The 16,665-nt window shown below is 50.0% G+C and overlaps 2 protein-coding genes across 11 annotated transcripts in view; both read left to right on the plus strand.

The window, feature by feature from the left end:
* LOC309350296 (uncharacterized protein) overlaps positions 1–6,130 on the plus strand; it is a 59,827-nt gene extending 53,697 nt beyond the window's left edge. For 4 of the 6 annotated variants that reach the window (XM_081877196.1, XM_081877192.1, XM_081877187.1 and 1 more), the window contains 2 exons: positions 3,261–3,367; positions 5,770–6,130. In XM_081877196.1, the coding sequence (XP_081733322.1) occupies positions 3,261–3,367; positions 5,770–5,929 (267 nt within the window). In that variant the 3' untranslated portion in view covers positions 5,930–6,130. The remainder of the gene's footprint in view (positions 1–3,260; positions 3,368–5,769) is intronic. The other 2 variants (XM_081877194.1, XM_081877188.1) reach the window with 2 other exon arrangements.
* A 1,362-nt stretch (positions 6,131–7,492) lies between these two features.
* LOC309350301 (uncharacterized protein) overlaps positions 7,493–16,665 on the plus strand; it is a 29,372-nt gene continuing 20,199 nt past the window's right edge. The window contains exons 1-6 of one of the 5 annotated variants that reach the window (XM_081877203.1): positions 7,493–7,764; positions 8,578–8,656; positions 8,759–8,829; positions 10,105–10,253; positions 11,428–11,547; positions 12,142–12,243. In XM_081877203.1, coding sequence (XP_081733329.1) covers positions 8,795–8,829; positions 10,105–10,253; positions 11,428–11,547; positions 12,142–12,243 — 406 coding nt within the window. In that variant the 5' untranslated portion in view covers positions 7,493–7,764; positions 8,578–8,656; positions 8,759–8,794. Of the gene's footprint in view, positions 7,765–8,552; positions 8,657–8,758; positions 8,830–10,079; positions 10,254–11,427; positions 11,548–12,141; positions 12,244–16,665 lie in introns of all 5 variants that reach the window. The other 4 variants (XM_081877202.1, XM_081877204.1, XM_081877201.1 and 1 more) reach the window with 4 other exon arrangements.

Raw genomic sequence — 16,665 nt, forward strand, 5'->3', positions numbered from 1 at the left:
CTCCTTCAGGTATACAGGACCAAGGGCATTTAGGGCTTTAAAGGTCAGCACCAACACTCTGAATTGTGCTCGGAAACGTACTGGGAGCCAATGTAGGTCTCTCAGGACTGGTATTATATGGTCTCGGCAGCCACTCCCAGTCACCAATCTAGCTGCTGCATTCTGGATTAATTGCAGTCTCTGAGTCCCTTCAAAGGTAGCCCCGTGTAAGCGCATTGCTGTAGTCCAAGCAGGAGATAACTAGAAAATGCACCACTCTAGCGAGACAGTCCGCGGACAGACAGGGTCTCAGCCGGATTACCAAATGGAGCTGGGAGACAGCTGCCCTGGACACAGAATTAACCTGTGCCTCCATGGACAGCTGTGAGTCCAAAATGACTCCCAGGCTGCACACCTGGTCCTTCAGGGGCACAGTTACCCTATTCAGGACCAGGGAGTCCTCCACACCAACCCGCCCCCTGTCCCCCAAGAACAGTACTTCTGTTTGTCAGGATTCAACTTCAATCCATTAGCTGCCATCCATCCTCCAACCCTCTCCAGACACTCACACAGGACCTTCACTGTCCTCACTGGTTTTGATTTAAAAGAGAGGTAGAGGTGGGTATCATCCTCATACTGATGAACACCCAGCCCAAACCCCCTTATGATATCTCCCAGCAGCTTCATGTAGATGTTAAAAAGCATGGGGGAGAGGACAGAACCCTGAGGCACCCCACAAGTGAGAGCCCAGGGGTCTGAACACTCATCCCCCAACACCGCTTTCTGAACACGCCCCAGGAGGAAGGAGCAGAACCTCTGTATAACAGTGCCCCCAGCTCCCAGCCCCTCTAGATGGTCCAGAAGGACGTTATGCTCGATGGTGTCAAAAGCTGCTGAGAGATCCAAAAGAACTAGGAAACAGCTCTCACCTTTGTCCCTAGACCACTGGATATCATCGACCAGCGCAACCAAGGCAGTTTCAGTCGCCTAGTGAGGCCTGAATCCCGCCTGATGGTCCGCATCCTCCAGGCATGCTTGGAGTTGTTCAGCAACAATCTGCTCAATCACCTTGCCCAAGAAAGGAAGATTTGAGACTGGGCGATAGTTGGCCATATTGGCAGCATCTAAAGATGGTTTTAAGAAGCGGTTTAATGACCGCCTCTTTCAGTGGGCCTGGAAAGGCTCCCTCACAGAGGGAAGCATTCACCACCCCCCGAAGCCCATCACTCCAGCCTTCCCAGTTTGCTTTTATCAACCAGGATGGACAAGAATCAAGAAGACAGGTGGCTGGTTTCACTCATCCAAGCAGCCTGTCCACATCCTCAGAGGTAACAGATTGGAACTGATACCATATAACATGACTAGACAGGACTCCAGCAATCTCCTGCCTCGGCCCTGCTCCCACGATGCAATCTACTTCCTTCCGAATCTGAGCAACTTTATCTGCAAAAAAAACTTTGAAAAAGCATTGCAGGAGGTCTTGGGATCCCTACCAGGCCCTGCTGACAAAGGTGTTTCCAATAGATTGAGAACCACTTGAAAGAGTCTCCTGCCACTGTTTTCTGCAGATGCAATAGAGGTGGCAAAGGTCCTCTTTGCTGTCACCATTGCCACTTGGTAGGCTTGAAGTTGAGCTCTGACCTGTGTCCAGTCTGATTCAAAATGAGTTTTCTACCACCGGCGCTCTAGCAGTCTCAATGATTGTTTCATCGCCCTCAGCTCCATGGAAAACCACGGCGTTGTCCGGGCTTCATGCAACTGGAGAGGGCAATTTGGAGCCAGACAATCAATAGCCCTGGTTAACTCAGCATTCCAGTGGGCCACCAGGGAATCAGCTGAAAGCCATCAGCATGGGATAAAGCATCCCCTACCACTCTCTGGAAACCATTTGGATCCATTAAGTGGCAGGGGCGGACCATCTGAACCAGCCCCACCTCCCTGCAGAGGGGAAGGGTAGTGGAGAAGTCCAGTTGCACCAGGAAGTGATCTGACCATGGCACTTCTTTTGTTTCACTTTTACTTAATGTCAGATCACCACCATCCATAGAGGTGAACACCAGGTCTAAGGCATGTCCACGGCTATGAGTTGGGCCAAGCTTATTTAGGGACAGCCCCATGGAGGCCATGCATTTCACAAAGTCCCGAGCAGCCCCTAGTAAGTTTGTGTCGGCATGGATGTTAAAATCCAATAGGACAACCAAACTAGGTGTCTCCAGGAGCACATCCGCCACAACCTGAAGCAGCTCAGACAGGGAATCTTTGGTGCAGCAGGGACGTCAGTACACCAAAAAGAATCCTGTACTGCCCCTATTGCCCAACTTCCAGAACATGCACTCAGAAAGTCTATCCAATAGGACGCCTGGTGCAAATCACTGCAACCCCCACCCCCCGCCGCCGACATGACCTGGTTTGCTGTGCGTAAGAGAAACCTGGTTGATAAGCAGCAGCAGGAACAGGCCCATCTGCTTCATCCAACCAAGTCTCTGTCACACATGCCAGGTCAAGTCCTCCATCCACAATCAGATCGTGGATGGCAGTGGTCTTATTCATCATTGACCTGGCATTACACAGCAGCACCTTCAGGTCATGTGGGTTTCCCTTGCTGATTCCAGTATTCTTCCAGTCAGGACCAGACCCAGAGGCAGAGATAGTCCTCAAACAACGATTAAGCCTGCCTCCTCAGTAATGACAAGGTCTGGTCTTAGCTTAACTCCTCCTCTGGCCCATGATCACTGAGATCGGATGTCCCAGTGCTTCTGCCCCTGTGGAACCTGCCCCAGCTATTCTGTTGGCTGAGGCCCACTCCCAGGCAGCCCTGACCCTTTCCCCTTAAAAAGCAAAATACAAACAATACAACAGCCTAACAAGATAGTAAAAGTAAAAACAAAGCCAAAAACAATTATGCTAAAAGTAAACTAATCCCCACCCCAGCTAAGCATTTGTCCCACCCCAACAGAGAGAAAGGGGAATGAATGAATGAATGAATGAATGAATGAATGAATGAATGAATAACAGAAAAAAACACCAACCAAAGTGCAACAAATTAAAAACGCTTTTAAAACATTTAAGTGTTTAAAACCATTTTTGGCATTTGCAGCAGCAGCAGCAGCAGCAGCAGTGTCCCGAAGGCCTCTCTAAAGTCTCTTAAACTTTGGAGGAAGCATTGACTGTTTAAAGTGGTATGATACTTCACAGTGCAGATGGGGCCACAGTCTGGGGATGACCTGAGAGGGGATTCTGGCCTCTTATTCCTAGGAAATACTTTCTGATTGTGCTTTTAGCAGGAGTTCCTGGAAAATGCAATTAAAAACGAACAACATGACTTCTGGATTGGGCTATATTATATAGGCAGATGGAAATGGATAGATGAAACTGCCCTTCTCCGAGGGTGAGTCTGGAAGCAACGTTTCTCTGTTTATTATATTGTAGAAACTTTGTTAGGAATTCATTTTTTGCTCTTCTTTGAAAGCTCTTCCTGTCCTTTGCCTGCATCTAGAACCCAGCACAGTATTTTATTTCCATTGCATTTTATGTTCCATGTCAGAAAGACGGTTTTGTAGGAAGGAAGCAATATTATATTGTCCAGCTTCATCAGAAATGATAATGCTGCATAGTTTGACGGGGCTTGATAGTAGTTTCATGCTCAACAATGAAGGGCTTCTACACTGAGACAAGAAATTGCCCCATATGGCGGGGGCTGGTCCAGCAGGGCGAATGTGCCTCACCAACCTCAGTCTGTCCTCAGCCTTCTTATATCTACAACCTATCTGGGGTGGGGTGGCGGTGGTTCCTCCAGTCGCTGGCTCCACATATGGTTAGTCTCCTTGCCTTCCACTCTGCCACTACTTATGGGCACCAGCCACCTGGGACTCCACATAGCCAAATGCCCCCTCACCCATGCCTTCTCACAGTCTCTCTCCACCCTCACCATGTACATGGACACTGTAGTCCTTCAAAACACCCCCATTGTTGTTGTTGTTGTTGTTGTTGTTGTTCTTCTTCTTCTTCTTCTTCTTCTTCTTCTTCTTCTTCTTCTTCTTCAGCAATCACTTGTAGCTGAATAAGATTGTCTTAACAGTGAATCCCTAAGTCACTATGGAGGCCAATTCTAGATACACACAACCTTCCACAGTGGGGACATTGGTTTCCGGGCAGGAGTTGATCACAGTGAGGGTTTGCCATGTTGGGATACTGCCAGGGAGACGGGGGTATCAGGCAGGCCCCCAGTTGTCTCTGGACGATCCCCTGTCTCCCATGGAACAGCATCAGTCAATTAGCGGCACAAGCCTCAGAGGCGTTCCAAGACCCATGCACACCCTTTCAGCAGAGTGTCTCCAAAACAAATGATGCAGACAGAGAGAGAGTATATATACAGCTTTATTCAACGTAGTTCAGAACAAAGGAAAAACATGACTGCTTGCCTCCATGTCCAGGAAAAAAACAGCCAGAATACAAAAGCTATATACAGTGGTACCTCAGGTTACATACGCTTCAGGTTACATACGCTTCAGGTTACAGACTCCGCTAACCCAGATATAGTGCTTCAGATTAAGAACTTTGCTTCAGGATAAGAACAGAAATTGTGCTCCGGCGGTGCAGTGGCAGCAGGAGGCCCCATTAGCTAAAATGGTCTTCAGGTTAAGAACAGTTTCAGGTTAAGTACGGGCCTCCGGAACGAATTAAGTACTTAACCTGAGGTACCACTGTACAAACAGAAGTTCCCAGCAAGAGCTGGAAGTAAACAGGCATGTGATACACCAGTCATGCCTGCTCCTTTTAAGGTGGAATGGAACTATATCCTAACATGCCAAACATGCCTTCCTCTTAGCACATTTCTCCCTTTCGTCCTGAGTTTGAGTGTCTTCAAAGTCCGTGACACCTTTGGTAAAGGCTCTTCTCCAGCTGGAGTGCTCTTTGGCCAGTGATTCCCAATTGTCGGTGTTTATACTACATTTTTTTAGATTTGTCTTGAGGGAGTTTCTAAGCCTCTTTTATTGACCACCGGCTTTACACTTTCCATTTTTAAGTTCAGAATAGAGTAGTTACTTTGGAAGACAATAATCAGGCATCCGAACAACATGACCAATCCATTAGTGCAGGGTGGCAATAGTGTGTCCCCTTTGCCTCCCACTCAGCTCTGCTCCCCATCATTCTTTAGAAGACCAAGCAATGCTTTTTGACCTCACCTTGTTAAACTATGATAGTTTGAGGAATTCTACTGCTTCTTAAATGTTTGCTAAAGTGTAGGAATGCAGGTACACAGTGCAATTGCCATTCAAAGAGAAAGAGGGAGGCGTTCATGGTGAGTTCTGGCATCTTTTTTCTAGAAAAATAGCACTGGGTAGAAATATCGAACCATAAAAGAATGCAAATTTGTCACTGCATCTTTTATATATATATATTCTGAAAGGAGGTGGTAGGCCACATTTGTTCAGTTAAAGAACGTTGGTTTCCAGGGCGGGTGCTGAGTGTATATATATATATATATATATATATATATATATATATATATATTCTGAAAGGAGGTGGTAGGCCACATAGGTTTAGGAGCCTCTGCTTTAAAGCCTTCCAAGTTCATGGCCATCACCACCTCCTGTTGAAGTGAGTTCCACAGGTTAATTTCATGCTGTGTGAAGAAGCCTTTTCTTTTGTCAATCCAGCTTCATTGAATGCCCTGTAATCTGAGGTTCTGAGAGATGGGAATCTCTTAATGCTGAAATAAAGTACACATCCCATGTGGATAATTTGGTTTTGACTGACTCATTGATTTGTGCTTCCTTTTCTTTTCAGTTACTGGGTAGTCGGCAAGCCAGATGACCTGCATAATAAACGGGCTTGTGGAATAAAAGCAAAATGTACAACACCCCTGCGATGTTGGGAGAACTTTCCCCGTCTTGATCAAAAAAGAAGCATATGTAAGAAGAAGCCCGATAAACGATGGTTCAATTAAAACTCTTCGTGGACAGTGAATCAACCCACCTTTAATAGAAGCCATGGTCAATTTTCCAGATTATGGAATTAAGGGCATGGAAGAGATTAGGTCTCTGACACCAGCACTCAAAAGCCCTTTGTCAATCCTGCATCCTCAGGTGACCTGATTTTGCAACCTCAGATAATGGAAACTCCTGGAAAATAAAGCAAGGAGGACTCAGTCGTAGCCCACGTTCTGTTGCAATAATTAATTCAATACAGTCTTCCCCTACCCAGTGCCTTCTAGGTGCCATCAGCCCTAACCAACAGGTTGCGTTGGCGGGCACCAAGTGGAGGAAGATTGATTTACTATACCTGCTAGAGGGGAACATTTTACCAGATGGGGGGGCGGGGAGGGGAACACAACACTCTTCTCAGGGATGACTCCCCCCATTGGCAACAGGAAAGGTCTTCGTGGCCTCTCTAGGGGAGGAGTCGCCCCACTTCACCCAGACCAACCCTGCCTGCAGTCAGAGCAGTGGCTTTTCTCTTCTCTTTGTTTCTGAGAGAATTGGTCTTCCTGTGAGTGTGTCAGTTTCCTTTTTCTTGTTCCATATTACGACTTCCAGACGTCAGTTGGCTCATAACCTGCCAGGCATGGGCCCGCTATCAGTTAGTACTTCACCACACTTTGACCAGTGGGGTCAACAGAGAATCCACAGCTCCAGCGGTCTTCCAGCTGAACATCAGAGTTCTCCTGCTTTCCAGTAGTCATCTTCCAGAATTCCTGGTTAAGAAAAACCTCTGTCCCACTCAGTTCTAAAGTGAGGGTGGATAAGTCAGCAAGCCTCACTTTCGGTGTTGTACTGTTGCTAGGTAACTCAGTGCACCTGGCATCCTATCTCTAAACAAAATAAACAAGATCCAAACATAGGCCAAGCAATTTGAGAGCCAGTGTGGTGTAGTGGTTAAGAGCGGTAGTCTCGTAATCCGGTGAACCGGGTTCGCTTCCCTGTTTCTCCACATGCAGCTGCTGGGTGACCTTGGGCCAGTCACACTTCTCTGAAGTCTCTCAGCCCCACTCACCTCCCAGAGTGTTTGTTGTGGGGGAGGATGGGAAAGGAGAATGTTGGCCGCTTTGAGACTCCTGAAGGGGAGTGAAAGGCGGGATATAAAATCCAAACTCCTCCTTCTCCTCTTCTTCTTCTTCTTCTTCTTCTTCTTCTTCTTCTTCTTTTTCTTCACTCCTTTTACTGATTACAGCTTCTTTGCTTAATTTCTTTGAAATCCTGGATTTGTCCCATAGTGTTCTCCTGCCCTTAAGAGTTATTTTGGTCCATTAAATTATACTTTTAAATTTCAATTGCTTGCCTGTAGTTGACATGGTGGGTGGAACTCTGCTGGACCTGAATAAATATTTAATGCCTAGGGTTAAGCGGGAAACTGTGAGATAACAGTCCATGTTCCAAATTTAGTCTCAGAAGAGGAAAAATACTACAATTTGTGGGGTGGGGGCGCTCATCCACTTAACTGAAGAAGTTCCCCAGGAGTCATTAAGCCCTGGGGTTAAAGGTGGACAGAACATGCCTGTCCTTTGCAGCGTTCCAAAGATACTCATGAAAGTCATTTTTGTGCATGAGAGTACTATGGAAGTGGAGTAAGCAATAACTAAACTAGATATTTTCCTGGACTTCTGCTATATGTGGAATGCTGATTGGCTGCCTGCCAGTCCCAATCAGGGAGGAGCAGAAGCTGAATGGGAACTCTGGAATGTTCTGCATCAAAGCGGAAGGTGGTTGGAGCCGTTGAAGGAAGGAACATCAGCAGGAAGAAGCTGCGGCGGAGAGAAGACAAAGGACTCCGGGAGGCACCACGGTATCCAAAAGGGGAAAGGGGAAAGTCGCTCGTAGTCAGCTGTCTTTTTCTAAGGCCATTGGTTGTCTTGCCCCGTGTGCTGTTTAGCCCAACTGGCAACAGCTGCCCAGGATCCCTGGAAAAGAGAGGTCTTTCTAAGGCTTCCTGCTGGAGATGCTTCTGGTGGGAAATGCTGTGGATTGAACTAGAGCCTTTTGCATGAAGTATGTCACTAAGCTAGAATTCAGAAGGCCCCAGCTGCCCCTTTACATTGGGAGAAAAGCAGTCTGCTTCTCTCCCACTGTATATCCAGGGAATAGGAGATTCCATGTCTATAAATGAAGCGGGGACAGGATGCCAGAGAGCTTTTCATGTCTACTTCCTTGTATAATGAAGAGCTTGATATGACTGGTTTTTAAACAGTAAAGGTAAAGGGACCCCTGACCATTAGGTCCGGTCGCGGACGACTCTGGGGTTGCAGGGCTCATCTTTATTGGCCGAGGGAGCTGGCGTACAGCTTCCAGGTCATGTGGCCAGCATGACTAAGCCACTTCTGGCGAACCAGAGCAGCACATGGAAATGCCGTTTACCTTCCCGCCAGAGTGGTACCTATTTATCTACTTGCACTTTGATGTGCGTTCGAACTGCTGGGTTGGCAGAAGCAGGGACCAAACAACGGGGCTCATCCAATCGCGGGGATTTGAACCGCCGACCCTCTGATCAGCAAGCCTTAGGCTCTGTGGTTTAACCCACAGCGCCACCCACACCCAATCTTTAAACAGTAGGTTTGTCTCAAAACATTTTAACAGCCTAATCCATTAAATGGTCACTTAGAAGAACTCCAGGATGAGACCCCACTCAAAATGAGGAGATAAGATGGCAGCTAAGAATAAGATCCTGTCAATGAAAAGAGGTGAGCTTCTGCAGACTGCTACTCTGATTTGGTTTTTGACCACTAATTTTTTTCATAGAAGTTGTCCTAACTCTCTACTCCTTTATATGGTTCTGAACGCAGGATGACATAAGGCACCAATCCAAATGAGCAGTTAAAATGGCGGGAGGCCTGACATTCACAGAACGTAAGTTGTTCCTACTTTTTCCTCTTCATTGCAATACAGGAAGGCAGAGTTCCTGTACCCATACCTACATCTTGGGAGGGAGAGCATGAGCCTTCCTTTCTGCAGAGTTTAGGGATGATATCTCAAGTGGCAGAAAAATGGAACCTGGTATCTAAATGGTGGTGAGGACCACCTCCCAAACCCTGGGAACATTTGTGCCAAGTTTGGCAACAATGTTTCAAGAAATGGCAAAACCTATGTAAATCCCAATTCTGTCTTCCATGGCATTAGCTGCCCCTCTCAGTTTGGTGTCATCTGTCAATATGATGAGCATCTCCTCAATTCCTTCATCCAAGTGGTTTATAAAATTGTTGAACAACAACGGGCCCAGGACAGAATCCCGTGGCACCCCCCTTGTCACTTTTCCCCCGGATGACAAGGAACCATTAAAAAATAGTCCTGTAGCACCTTAGAGACCAACTTAGTTTGTACAGGGTATAAGCTTTTGTGTACAGGCACACTTCTTCGATGCACTGAAGCAGAAGTCACCAGACCCTTATATATCTGCATACTATCCCTTGCTTTTTCCCGTAGAACTAAATGCAGTCATTAACAGTCGTCAACAGTTTTTCCATACCCATTAAGTCAATCACCCATATCCCACTACCATTCTGAGAAAAATCCCACCCCATCCTCCCACTATATATAGGGGCCTGGAGACTTCTCCTTCAGTGTATCTGAAAAAGTGTGCATGCACACGAAAGCTTATACCCAGAACAAACTTAGTTGGTCTCTAAGGTGCTACTGGACTATTTTTTTATTCTTTATTTCGACTGTGTCAGACCAACACGGCTTCCTACCTGAATCAGGGAGCCATTAGTGAGCACTATTTCGGTTCAGTCAGTCAACCAGCTACAAATCCCCCTAACAGTTACCTCATTCAACCCACACTTGACCAGTTTTCTCACAAGAATAACATGGGGAACTTTGTCAAAAGCCTTACTGAAATCAAGATACACTATGTTCACATCATTCCCCTGTTCCACCAAGCTTGTTACTCCATTAAAAAAAAAAAAGAAATGAGATTTGTCTGGCAGAGTAGAGCTGAAAACTGAATTCCTGCAGGATCATCACTGCCTACGATTTTGCTCCTGAGCTACAAGTTTTTCAGGGATTTACCCTACTGGGATTTAGCTGCTATCACACAATGGCTTTTTTGCAAGTTTTCGCTGATGTTCAAGTAAATTACATACTATGTGACCCAACACCACAATGCAGCTTCAAGAACCAGTGTGGCTTCCAGATCCAATGCAGCTTCCAGATCCAATGTGGCTTCCAGATCCAATGTGGCTTCCAGATCCAACGTGGCTTCTAGATCCAATGTCTCTTCCAGATCTAATGTGGCATCCAGGTCAATACTAAAACGCAGACGAAAACCACCTCCCAGAAAGGGTATGTATGCAGCACACATAGAACTGGTTCATAGCCTAGACGAGGAACACACTGGAAAGAAAAAGTGGGAGAGCAACAGGAGGCATGTGTGACCAGTCTTAGTGGGAAGGGCTGGAGAAAAGCCAGCCGTGCTCTGTCACTCCAACAGGCTCCTTTAGCCAAGCAAACTAGTGCTATGCCAGCCTCAGACTGTGTTCTCCCCTGATCCACAATGTGGTAAGGATTTACCTCTATACCACTGCTCCTCACCCAGGTGAGGGAACAAACCTTTAAATAAACATGCAACAAAGAGAATATCAAGCCAAGCATCCTGTAGGGACCTCGTTTATTAAAGCTATTTGGCAATGGGACAGCCTTTGCTCTGCTGGGAGAAAGGGAGGAGAAGTGTGCTCTGTTGATCCTCATTGATCTCGCAGTGCTTTTCACTACCATCAACTATGGTATTCTTCCGGAGGGGCTGACTGAGAGCCAGTGTGGAGTAGTGGTTAAGAGTGGTAGACTCGTAATCTGGGGAACCGGGTTCGCGTCTCTGCTCCTCCACATGCAGCTGCTGGGTGACCTTGGGCCAATCACACTTCTTTGAAGTCTCTCAGCCTCACTCACCTCACAGAGTGTTTGTTGTGGGGGAGGAAGGGAAAGGAGAATGTTAGCTGCTTTGAGACGCCTTCGGGTAGTGATAAAGCGGGATATCAAATCCAAACTCTTCTGAATGAGCTGGGATTGGGCGACGCTGCTATGCAATGGTTCTAGTCCTGCTTAGGTGACTGTGCTTGAAGAGTTCTGATCAGCACCATGGAGCCTTCAATGCAGGGTTCCTCAAAGTTCAGTTTTATCATCCATGCAGAGGAAGGTCATCCAGATTTTGGAGTGTGTTGTGAGAAATGCTGATGACACACAGCTCTATCTCCCCTTTACATTTGCAGGTATGGCAGTTGACATACTAGACGGATGCCTGGCCTCAGTAATGGACTGGATGAGAGCCAATAAACGGATGTTTAATCCAGACAAGACTGAGGTGCAGTCAGTGGGTGGTTCCCTAGACAGGATGGGTGGGATATGGCCTGCTCTGTACTCTGAAGGAGTACTTCTGGATCCATTACTGTCACTTGAAATGAAAAGCCAAAAAAGTTAGCCATGATACTTAAGCAGATTTTCTTTCTTTTTGTCCATCAAGGAAAACTTGCTGCTGTTTTGCATGAAATAGAAGAGTTCTTTCTCTCTTCCATTGGTACATTTATTGTAGTGATGCTGTGCCTGGTCCTGTTTTTTGCTGCATTTGGAGCAGTTAGTCTGTGTAAGTCTAGGCTGTGTAGCCTTTAGCATTATCCTAGTTGGCTTTACATCAGTGTGAAGAACACTTTCAAAAGTGTCACCATAATCCAACCACAGCTAAGCCCTTTTACCTCCCATTGATTCCAGTGTGTAAGGTAAGGATGTGGCTAAATCTCACCCATTCAAATAAATGCCTGTTTCTTGCCCCTCAATAACTGCTTTGGGACTTCTTAGGCCAACATTATGAAGCAACCTGTGCACTCACCTGTCCTACCTTGCAACTCCCTGTCCCACTTTCCTCCTAGAAAAACAAGTGTACGGTCTGCTTCACTGAGTGGTCGGAACAGCTGAATTCAAACAAAAGAGGTCTTCAGTTTATCAACCACCCTTCACAGGGTGATTTACATGTTTCATTTTAATGCAGTTTTATTACTGGAATGCTGCCCACTCTGCTGCTGATGCTTCATTAAACACTTTTCCTTTGAGATGCGAAGAGCCTTAAAAAATTGCTAACACACGGGGAGCCTTGATTCCAAATCAGCCGCAGCAATTCTGGGGTGGAGGTACTGTCGCATCAGCTGACTCACCATTTCTTTCCCTCCTAACTCTTCCATAGATATTCATAAACGGGATCAAAAATCACCTGATATGGATTTAGCAATGAAAACTATAAGGGACTTCATGATCAAACAGAAACCATCCCTCCAAGGAAGGAGTGGTAAGTAAGGTGTTATAGTCCATACACTTAGGGCCACTCCTTGCCCCAGCTCCATCAGGGGGTATTGCCCCATAGCAGAGCTTCTTCCCAGCCTCTTGACTCAGCAGAAAGAAAAGTCACTGTGAAGTGGCTGAACTACAGTAAGATAGTAGTAGGTGGAAGAAGAATTACGTTCCATCCTCTCACTTACCACTTGCCCTCTGGAAATGCTGGGCCCCCAGCTCATATCACCATTCATAGCATTCAACAGGAACAAAACTGGGAGCCCATGTTTGCTGAAGAGACATAGAATCATAGAATCATAGAGTTGGAAGAGACCACAAGGGCCATCGAGTCCAACCCCCTGTGTCTGCATCAGAGTGTTCATGTGTGTGTGGAGACACTGTTTCTGCATCTTCAGCCAAACACGAGCTATTTTACAATTTTATGCCTCCACAATCTATCCCAGATGTTCCTGTCCACACTAGCCCAGCAGCACAGCTGTGCTGGTCCCGGGGGAAGGTACCGTGGGTGTAAGCAGAGTCCACACGAAGAGGGGCGAGGTCCAAGACGGGGAGCCGGGCGGAGAACAGGTACGCTGGAACAGGAGGCCGAGCTGGGAACTGGAACACCGGATAGTCAGGAACAGGAGGCCAAGCAGGGATCAGGAACACAGGAAGGTCCAAAGCCAACAACGACGTTGCTCCCGCAACCTGGGGCCAGGCTGACTGGGCTTTTATCCTCTTCTAAGGCCGGGGGCGGTCCCGACCCCCAGGAGCCCCGCCTCCTCTGGCCTTAAGGCGAGCACTCCTCCTGGGGGCAACCAGTTCCCTTCGCCTCTCTGCCCTAAGCCTCTGCAGATCAGGAGAGGCCGAAGGGTTACTGGGCCCTGGAGGAGGCTCACCTGTGGCCACTGAGTCGTCAAGCCCCTCTGGGGCCAGAAGGGCTTCACCTGGGGCCAGCTCCTGATGCTCTGTCACAGGTGCAGGCTCTTCAGCATCTAGGCCTTGCCCCAGTTCAGCCGGCCCTGGAGGCGGGGACTCCTGTGCAGGCTGGGATTCCTCTGGTTCATCCTCTGAATCGGAATCCCAGGCCATCACACCATCCCCCCTCCCAGGCCCCCCCCTCAACCGAGGGTCCGGACCCGGCTTGCCGGGGTACGTCGCATGGAACTCTCGGAGGCAGGCAGGTGCGTGGACGTTGGCCGCTGGTTCCCAGGAACGGTCCTCCGGTCCATATCCCTTCCAGTCAATGAGATACTGCAGCTTTCCCCTGCGGTATCGGGAGTCCAGGATGCGTTCCACCTCATACTCAGGCTCTCCCTGAACCAACACTGGCTGCGGACGGGGACGGTTCGGGTGGAACTCGTCGGGTGGGGCCACCGGACTCAGCAGGGACCTGTGGAAGACCGGGTGAACCTTCAGGGTTGCGGGTAACCGGAGACGGAATGCTACAGGAGAGACTTGGTCCACGATAGGGAACGGGCCGGTGAAGCGGGCGTCCAACTTCCGCGAAGGTCGAGAGGGGTGGAGGTGGCGAGTGGAGAGCCAAACCAGGTCACCGACGCGAAGTTCCGGCCCCACCTGGCGGTGGCGGTCGGCCTGGGCTTTGTACGCTTCCTTGGCCTGGTGCAGTTGCTCCACCAAAAGCTGTTGCTGGGACTGGAGCTCTTGAAGCCACTCCGTCACCGCCGGGACCGCGGATGCCGGCAGCACATCTGGAAACAGCCGTGGATGATAACCGTAACTGGCCTGGAACGGGGTCTGCTGGGTGGATGCATTCACCGCGTTGTTGTAGGCGAACTCCGCCAATGCCAGGTGGTCGACCCAGTCATCCTGCTGGTAGCTGCAGTAACACCGGAGGTACTGCTCCAGCACCGCGTTCGCCCGTTCCGTCTGGCCATCGGTCTGTGGGTGGTAGGCTGACGAGAGGCAGACCTCTGTCCCGAGGGTCTGGTGTAATGCTCGCCAGAACCGGGATGTGAACTGAACGCCCCGGTCGGACACCACGCGCTCTGGTAGGCCATGCAGGCGGAAGACATGCTGAAGGTACAGCTGAGCGGTTTCCTTGGCTGTGGGTACAGATGGGCAGGGGGTGCAGTGCACCATCTTGGTGAAATGGTCGGAGAACACTAGAAGGCAGGTACAGCCACGAGACGGGGGTAAGTCCACTACAAAGTCCAACGAAACCGTGTGCCAAGGGCGCGGTGGAACTGGCAATGGCTGAAGTAGGCCGGGGGGTCGCCCGGTAGGACCCTTGGCGCGCCGGCAGACATCGCAACCAGCAACGTAGCGAGCCACGTCGGCCTTCAGGCGGGGCCACCAAAACTCACGACTGACCAGATGGGTGGTCCGATACCGTCCAAAGTGCCCCGCTGCTGGGGCATCATGGGCCATCCGGAGAACCTCCAGCCGCAGTGGCCCTGGCGGGATGTACAGACGGCCGTGGTGCAGCAGAAGGCCCTGATGCAGGACCAGCCCCGGATACTGTGGGCTGGACCCTTCAGCCAGCTCCCGGAGTCGTTCCTGGGCCCAAGCGTCGACCCGCTGCTGTTCCCGCACCCGAGCCTGCAGTGGTTCCGCCTCCTGGGTGGCCAGGAACGAGGCTGGAGGTAGGATCGTGGTGGGTTCTGCTTGCTGTACCGTGTCTGCGTTGTCTTCAGGTTTCCGGGACAGGGCATCTGCCTTCTGGTTCTGAGAGCTAGGGATATAGCGGATCCGGAACTGGAACCGGGAAAAGAACAACGCCCACCGGATCTGTCTTTGGTTCAGCTTGCGGGTGGTCTGGAGGTACTCCAGATTCCGGTGGTCGGTTCTCACCTCCACCGGATGTCGTGCCCCCTCAAGATGGTGGCGCCAGACCTCAAAGGCCACCTTGATGGCCAGTAGTTCCCGCTCCCACACAGTATAGTTACGCTCCGCTGGTAGGAGCTGGCGGGAATAGAAGGCACAGGGCAAGAGTGGCGCTTCAGGTCCATTCTGTTGAGACAAGACGGCACCGAGAGCCGTACTGGAGGCGTCGGTCTCCACCACAAAGGGTCGAGAGGGGTCAGGATGTTGTAAGATCGGCGCCCTCTGGAAACAGGCCTTCAACCCCTGGAACGCCTCCTCTGCCTCCTCGTCCCAGGAAAACGGCGTCTTTGGGCGCAGTAGCCGGGTCAACGGGGTGGTGCGATGAGCATAATCTGCGATGAAGGTCCGGTAGTAGTTGGCGAACCCCAGGAAACGCTGTAGGTCCTTGCGGTTCCGGGGTGCCGCCCATTCTCGAACCGCTGCTACCTTCCCAGGGTCCATCTGCACCCCATCTGGAGAGAGCCGGTGACCAAGGAAGTCCACAGTCCGCTGATGGAACTCGCACTTGCTGAGCTTTGCGTACAAACGGTGCTCACGCAAGCGCTGCAGCACGGTCCGGACATGTCCCTCATGGCGAGCCGGGTCACGGGAGTAAACCAGTATGTCATCCAAGTACACCACCACGTACTTATCTAACAAATCCTGGAACACGTGGTTGATGTAGCGTTGGAACACAGCAGGCGCGTTGCATAAACCAAAAGGCATAACCAAGTATTCGAACTGCCCGTACCGGGTCCCAAACGCTGTCTTCCACTCATCCCCGGCTCGGATCCGAATCAAGTTGTAGGCCCCCCGGAGGTCCAGCTTGGTGAACACCTGTGCCCCTTGCACCCGCTCCAGCAACTCCGAAATAAGGGGCAAGGGGTACCGGTCTGGGATGGTGATTTTGTTCAGGGCTCGGTAATCATGGCAAGGACGGAGTTCCCCACATTTCTTCTTAACAAAGAGCACTGGTGCCGCAGTAGGCGAGGTGGAAGGCCTAATGAACCCACGCTCCAGGTTCTTGCGCAAGAAGTCCTGCAAAGCCTCGCGCTCTGGCTCTGTTAGAGAGTATAAGCGACTCACCGGTAGGGGCGCTCCGGGCTGGAGGTCTATGCCGCAGTCAAAAGACCGATGCGGCGGCAGCTGGTCTGCCCCCCGTTCCTCGAACACGTCTTGGTAGTCCCGGTACACGGCTGGGAGCGTGGGTGCTGCCTCCTCCGTGGGTGCGGCCGCTAGCATCTGCGACTGAGCATGGGAACACGGATCTGGGAAGTGTACGGTCCGTTTGACCCAGTCAATCTGAACGTTGTGAGCCTCTAGCCAGTCCATTCCGAGCACCAGGGGGAACCGGGGCATGGAGGCAATGTCCAAGGTTCGCACCTCCCGGTGCTGCTGGAGACACAGGACCAAGGGCTGGGTCTCCCGAGTGACGGCACCCGAACGCAGGAGCCGTCCGTCAATTGCCTCCACCTGTACCGGTTCTGGTTTGTTCTGAAGTGGCACCTGATGATGCGCGGCAAAGGCAGCGTCCATATAGGAGCGGGTTGCCCCCGAATCTACCAAAGCGTGGGTAAGAATCCAGGGCCCACCTGGAGGGTAGAGACGCACC

The sequence above is a fragment of the Podarcis erhardii genome (assembly GCF_964252035.2).
Source record: "Podarcis erhardii genome assembly, chromosome: 9".
NCBI classification, from domain to species: Eukaryota; Metazoa; Chordata; class Lepidosauria; order Squamata; family Lacertidae; genus Podarcis; species Podarcis erhardii.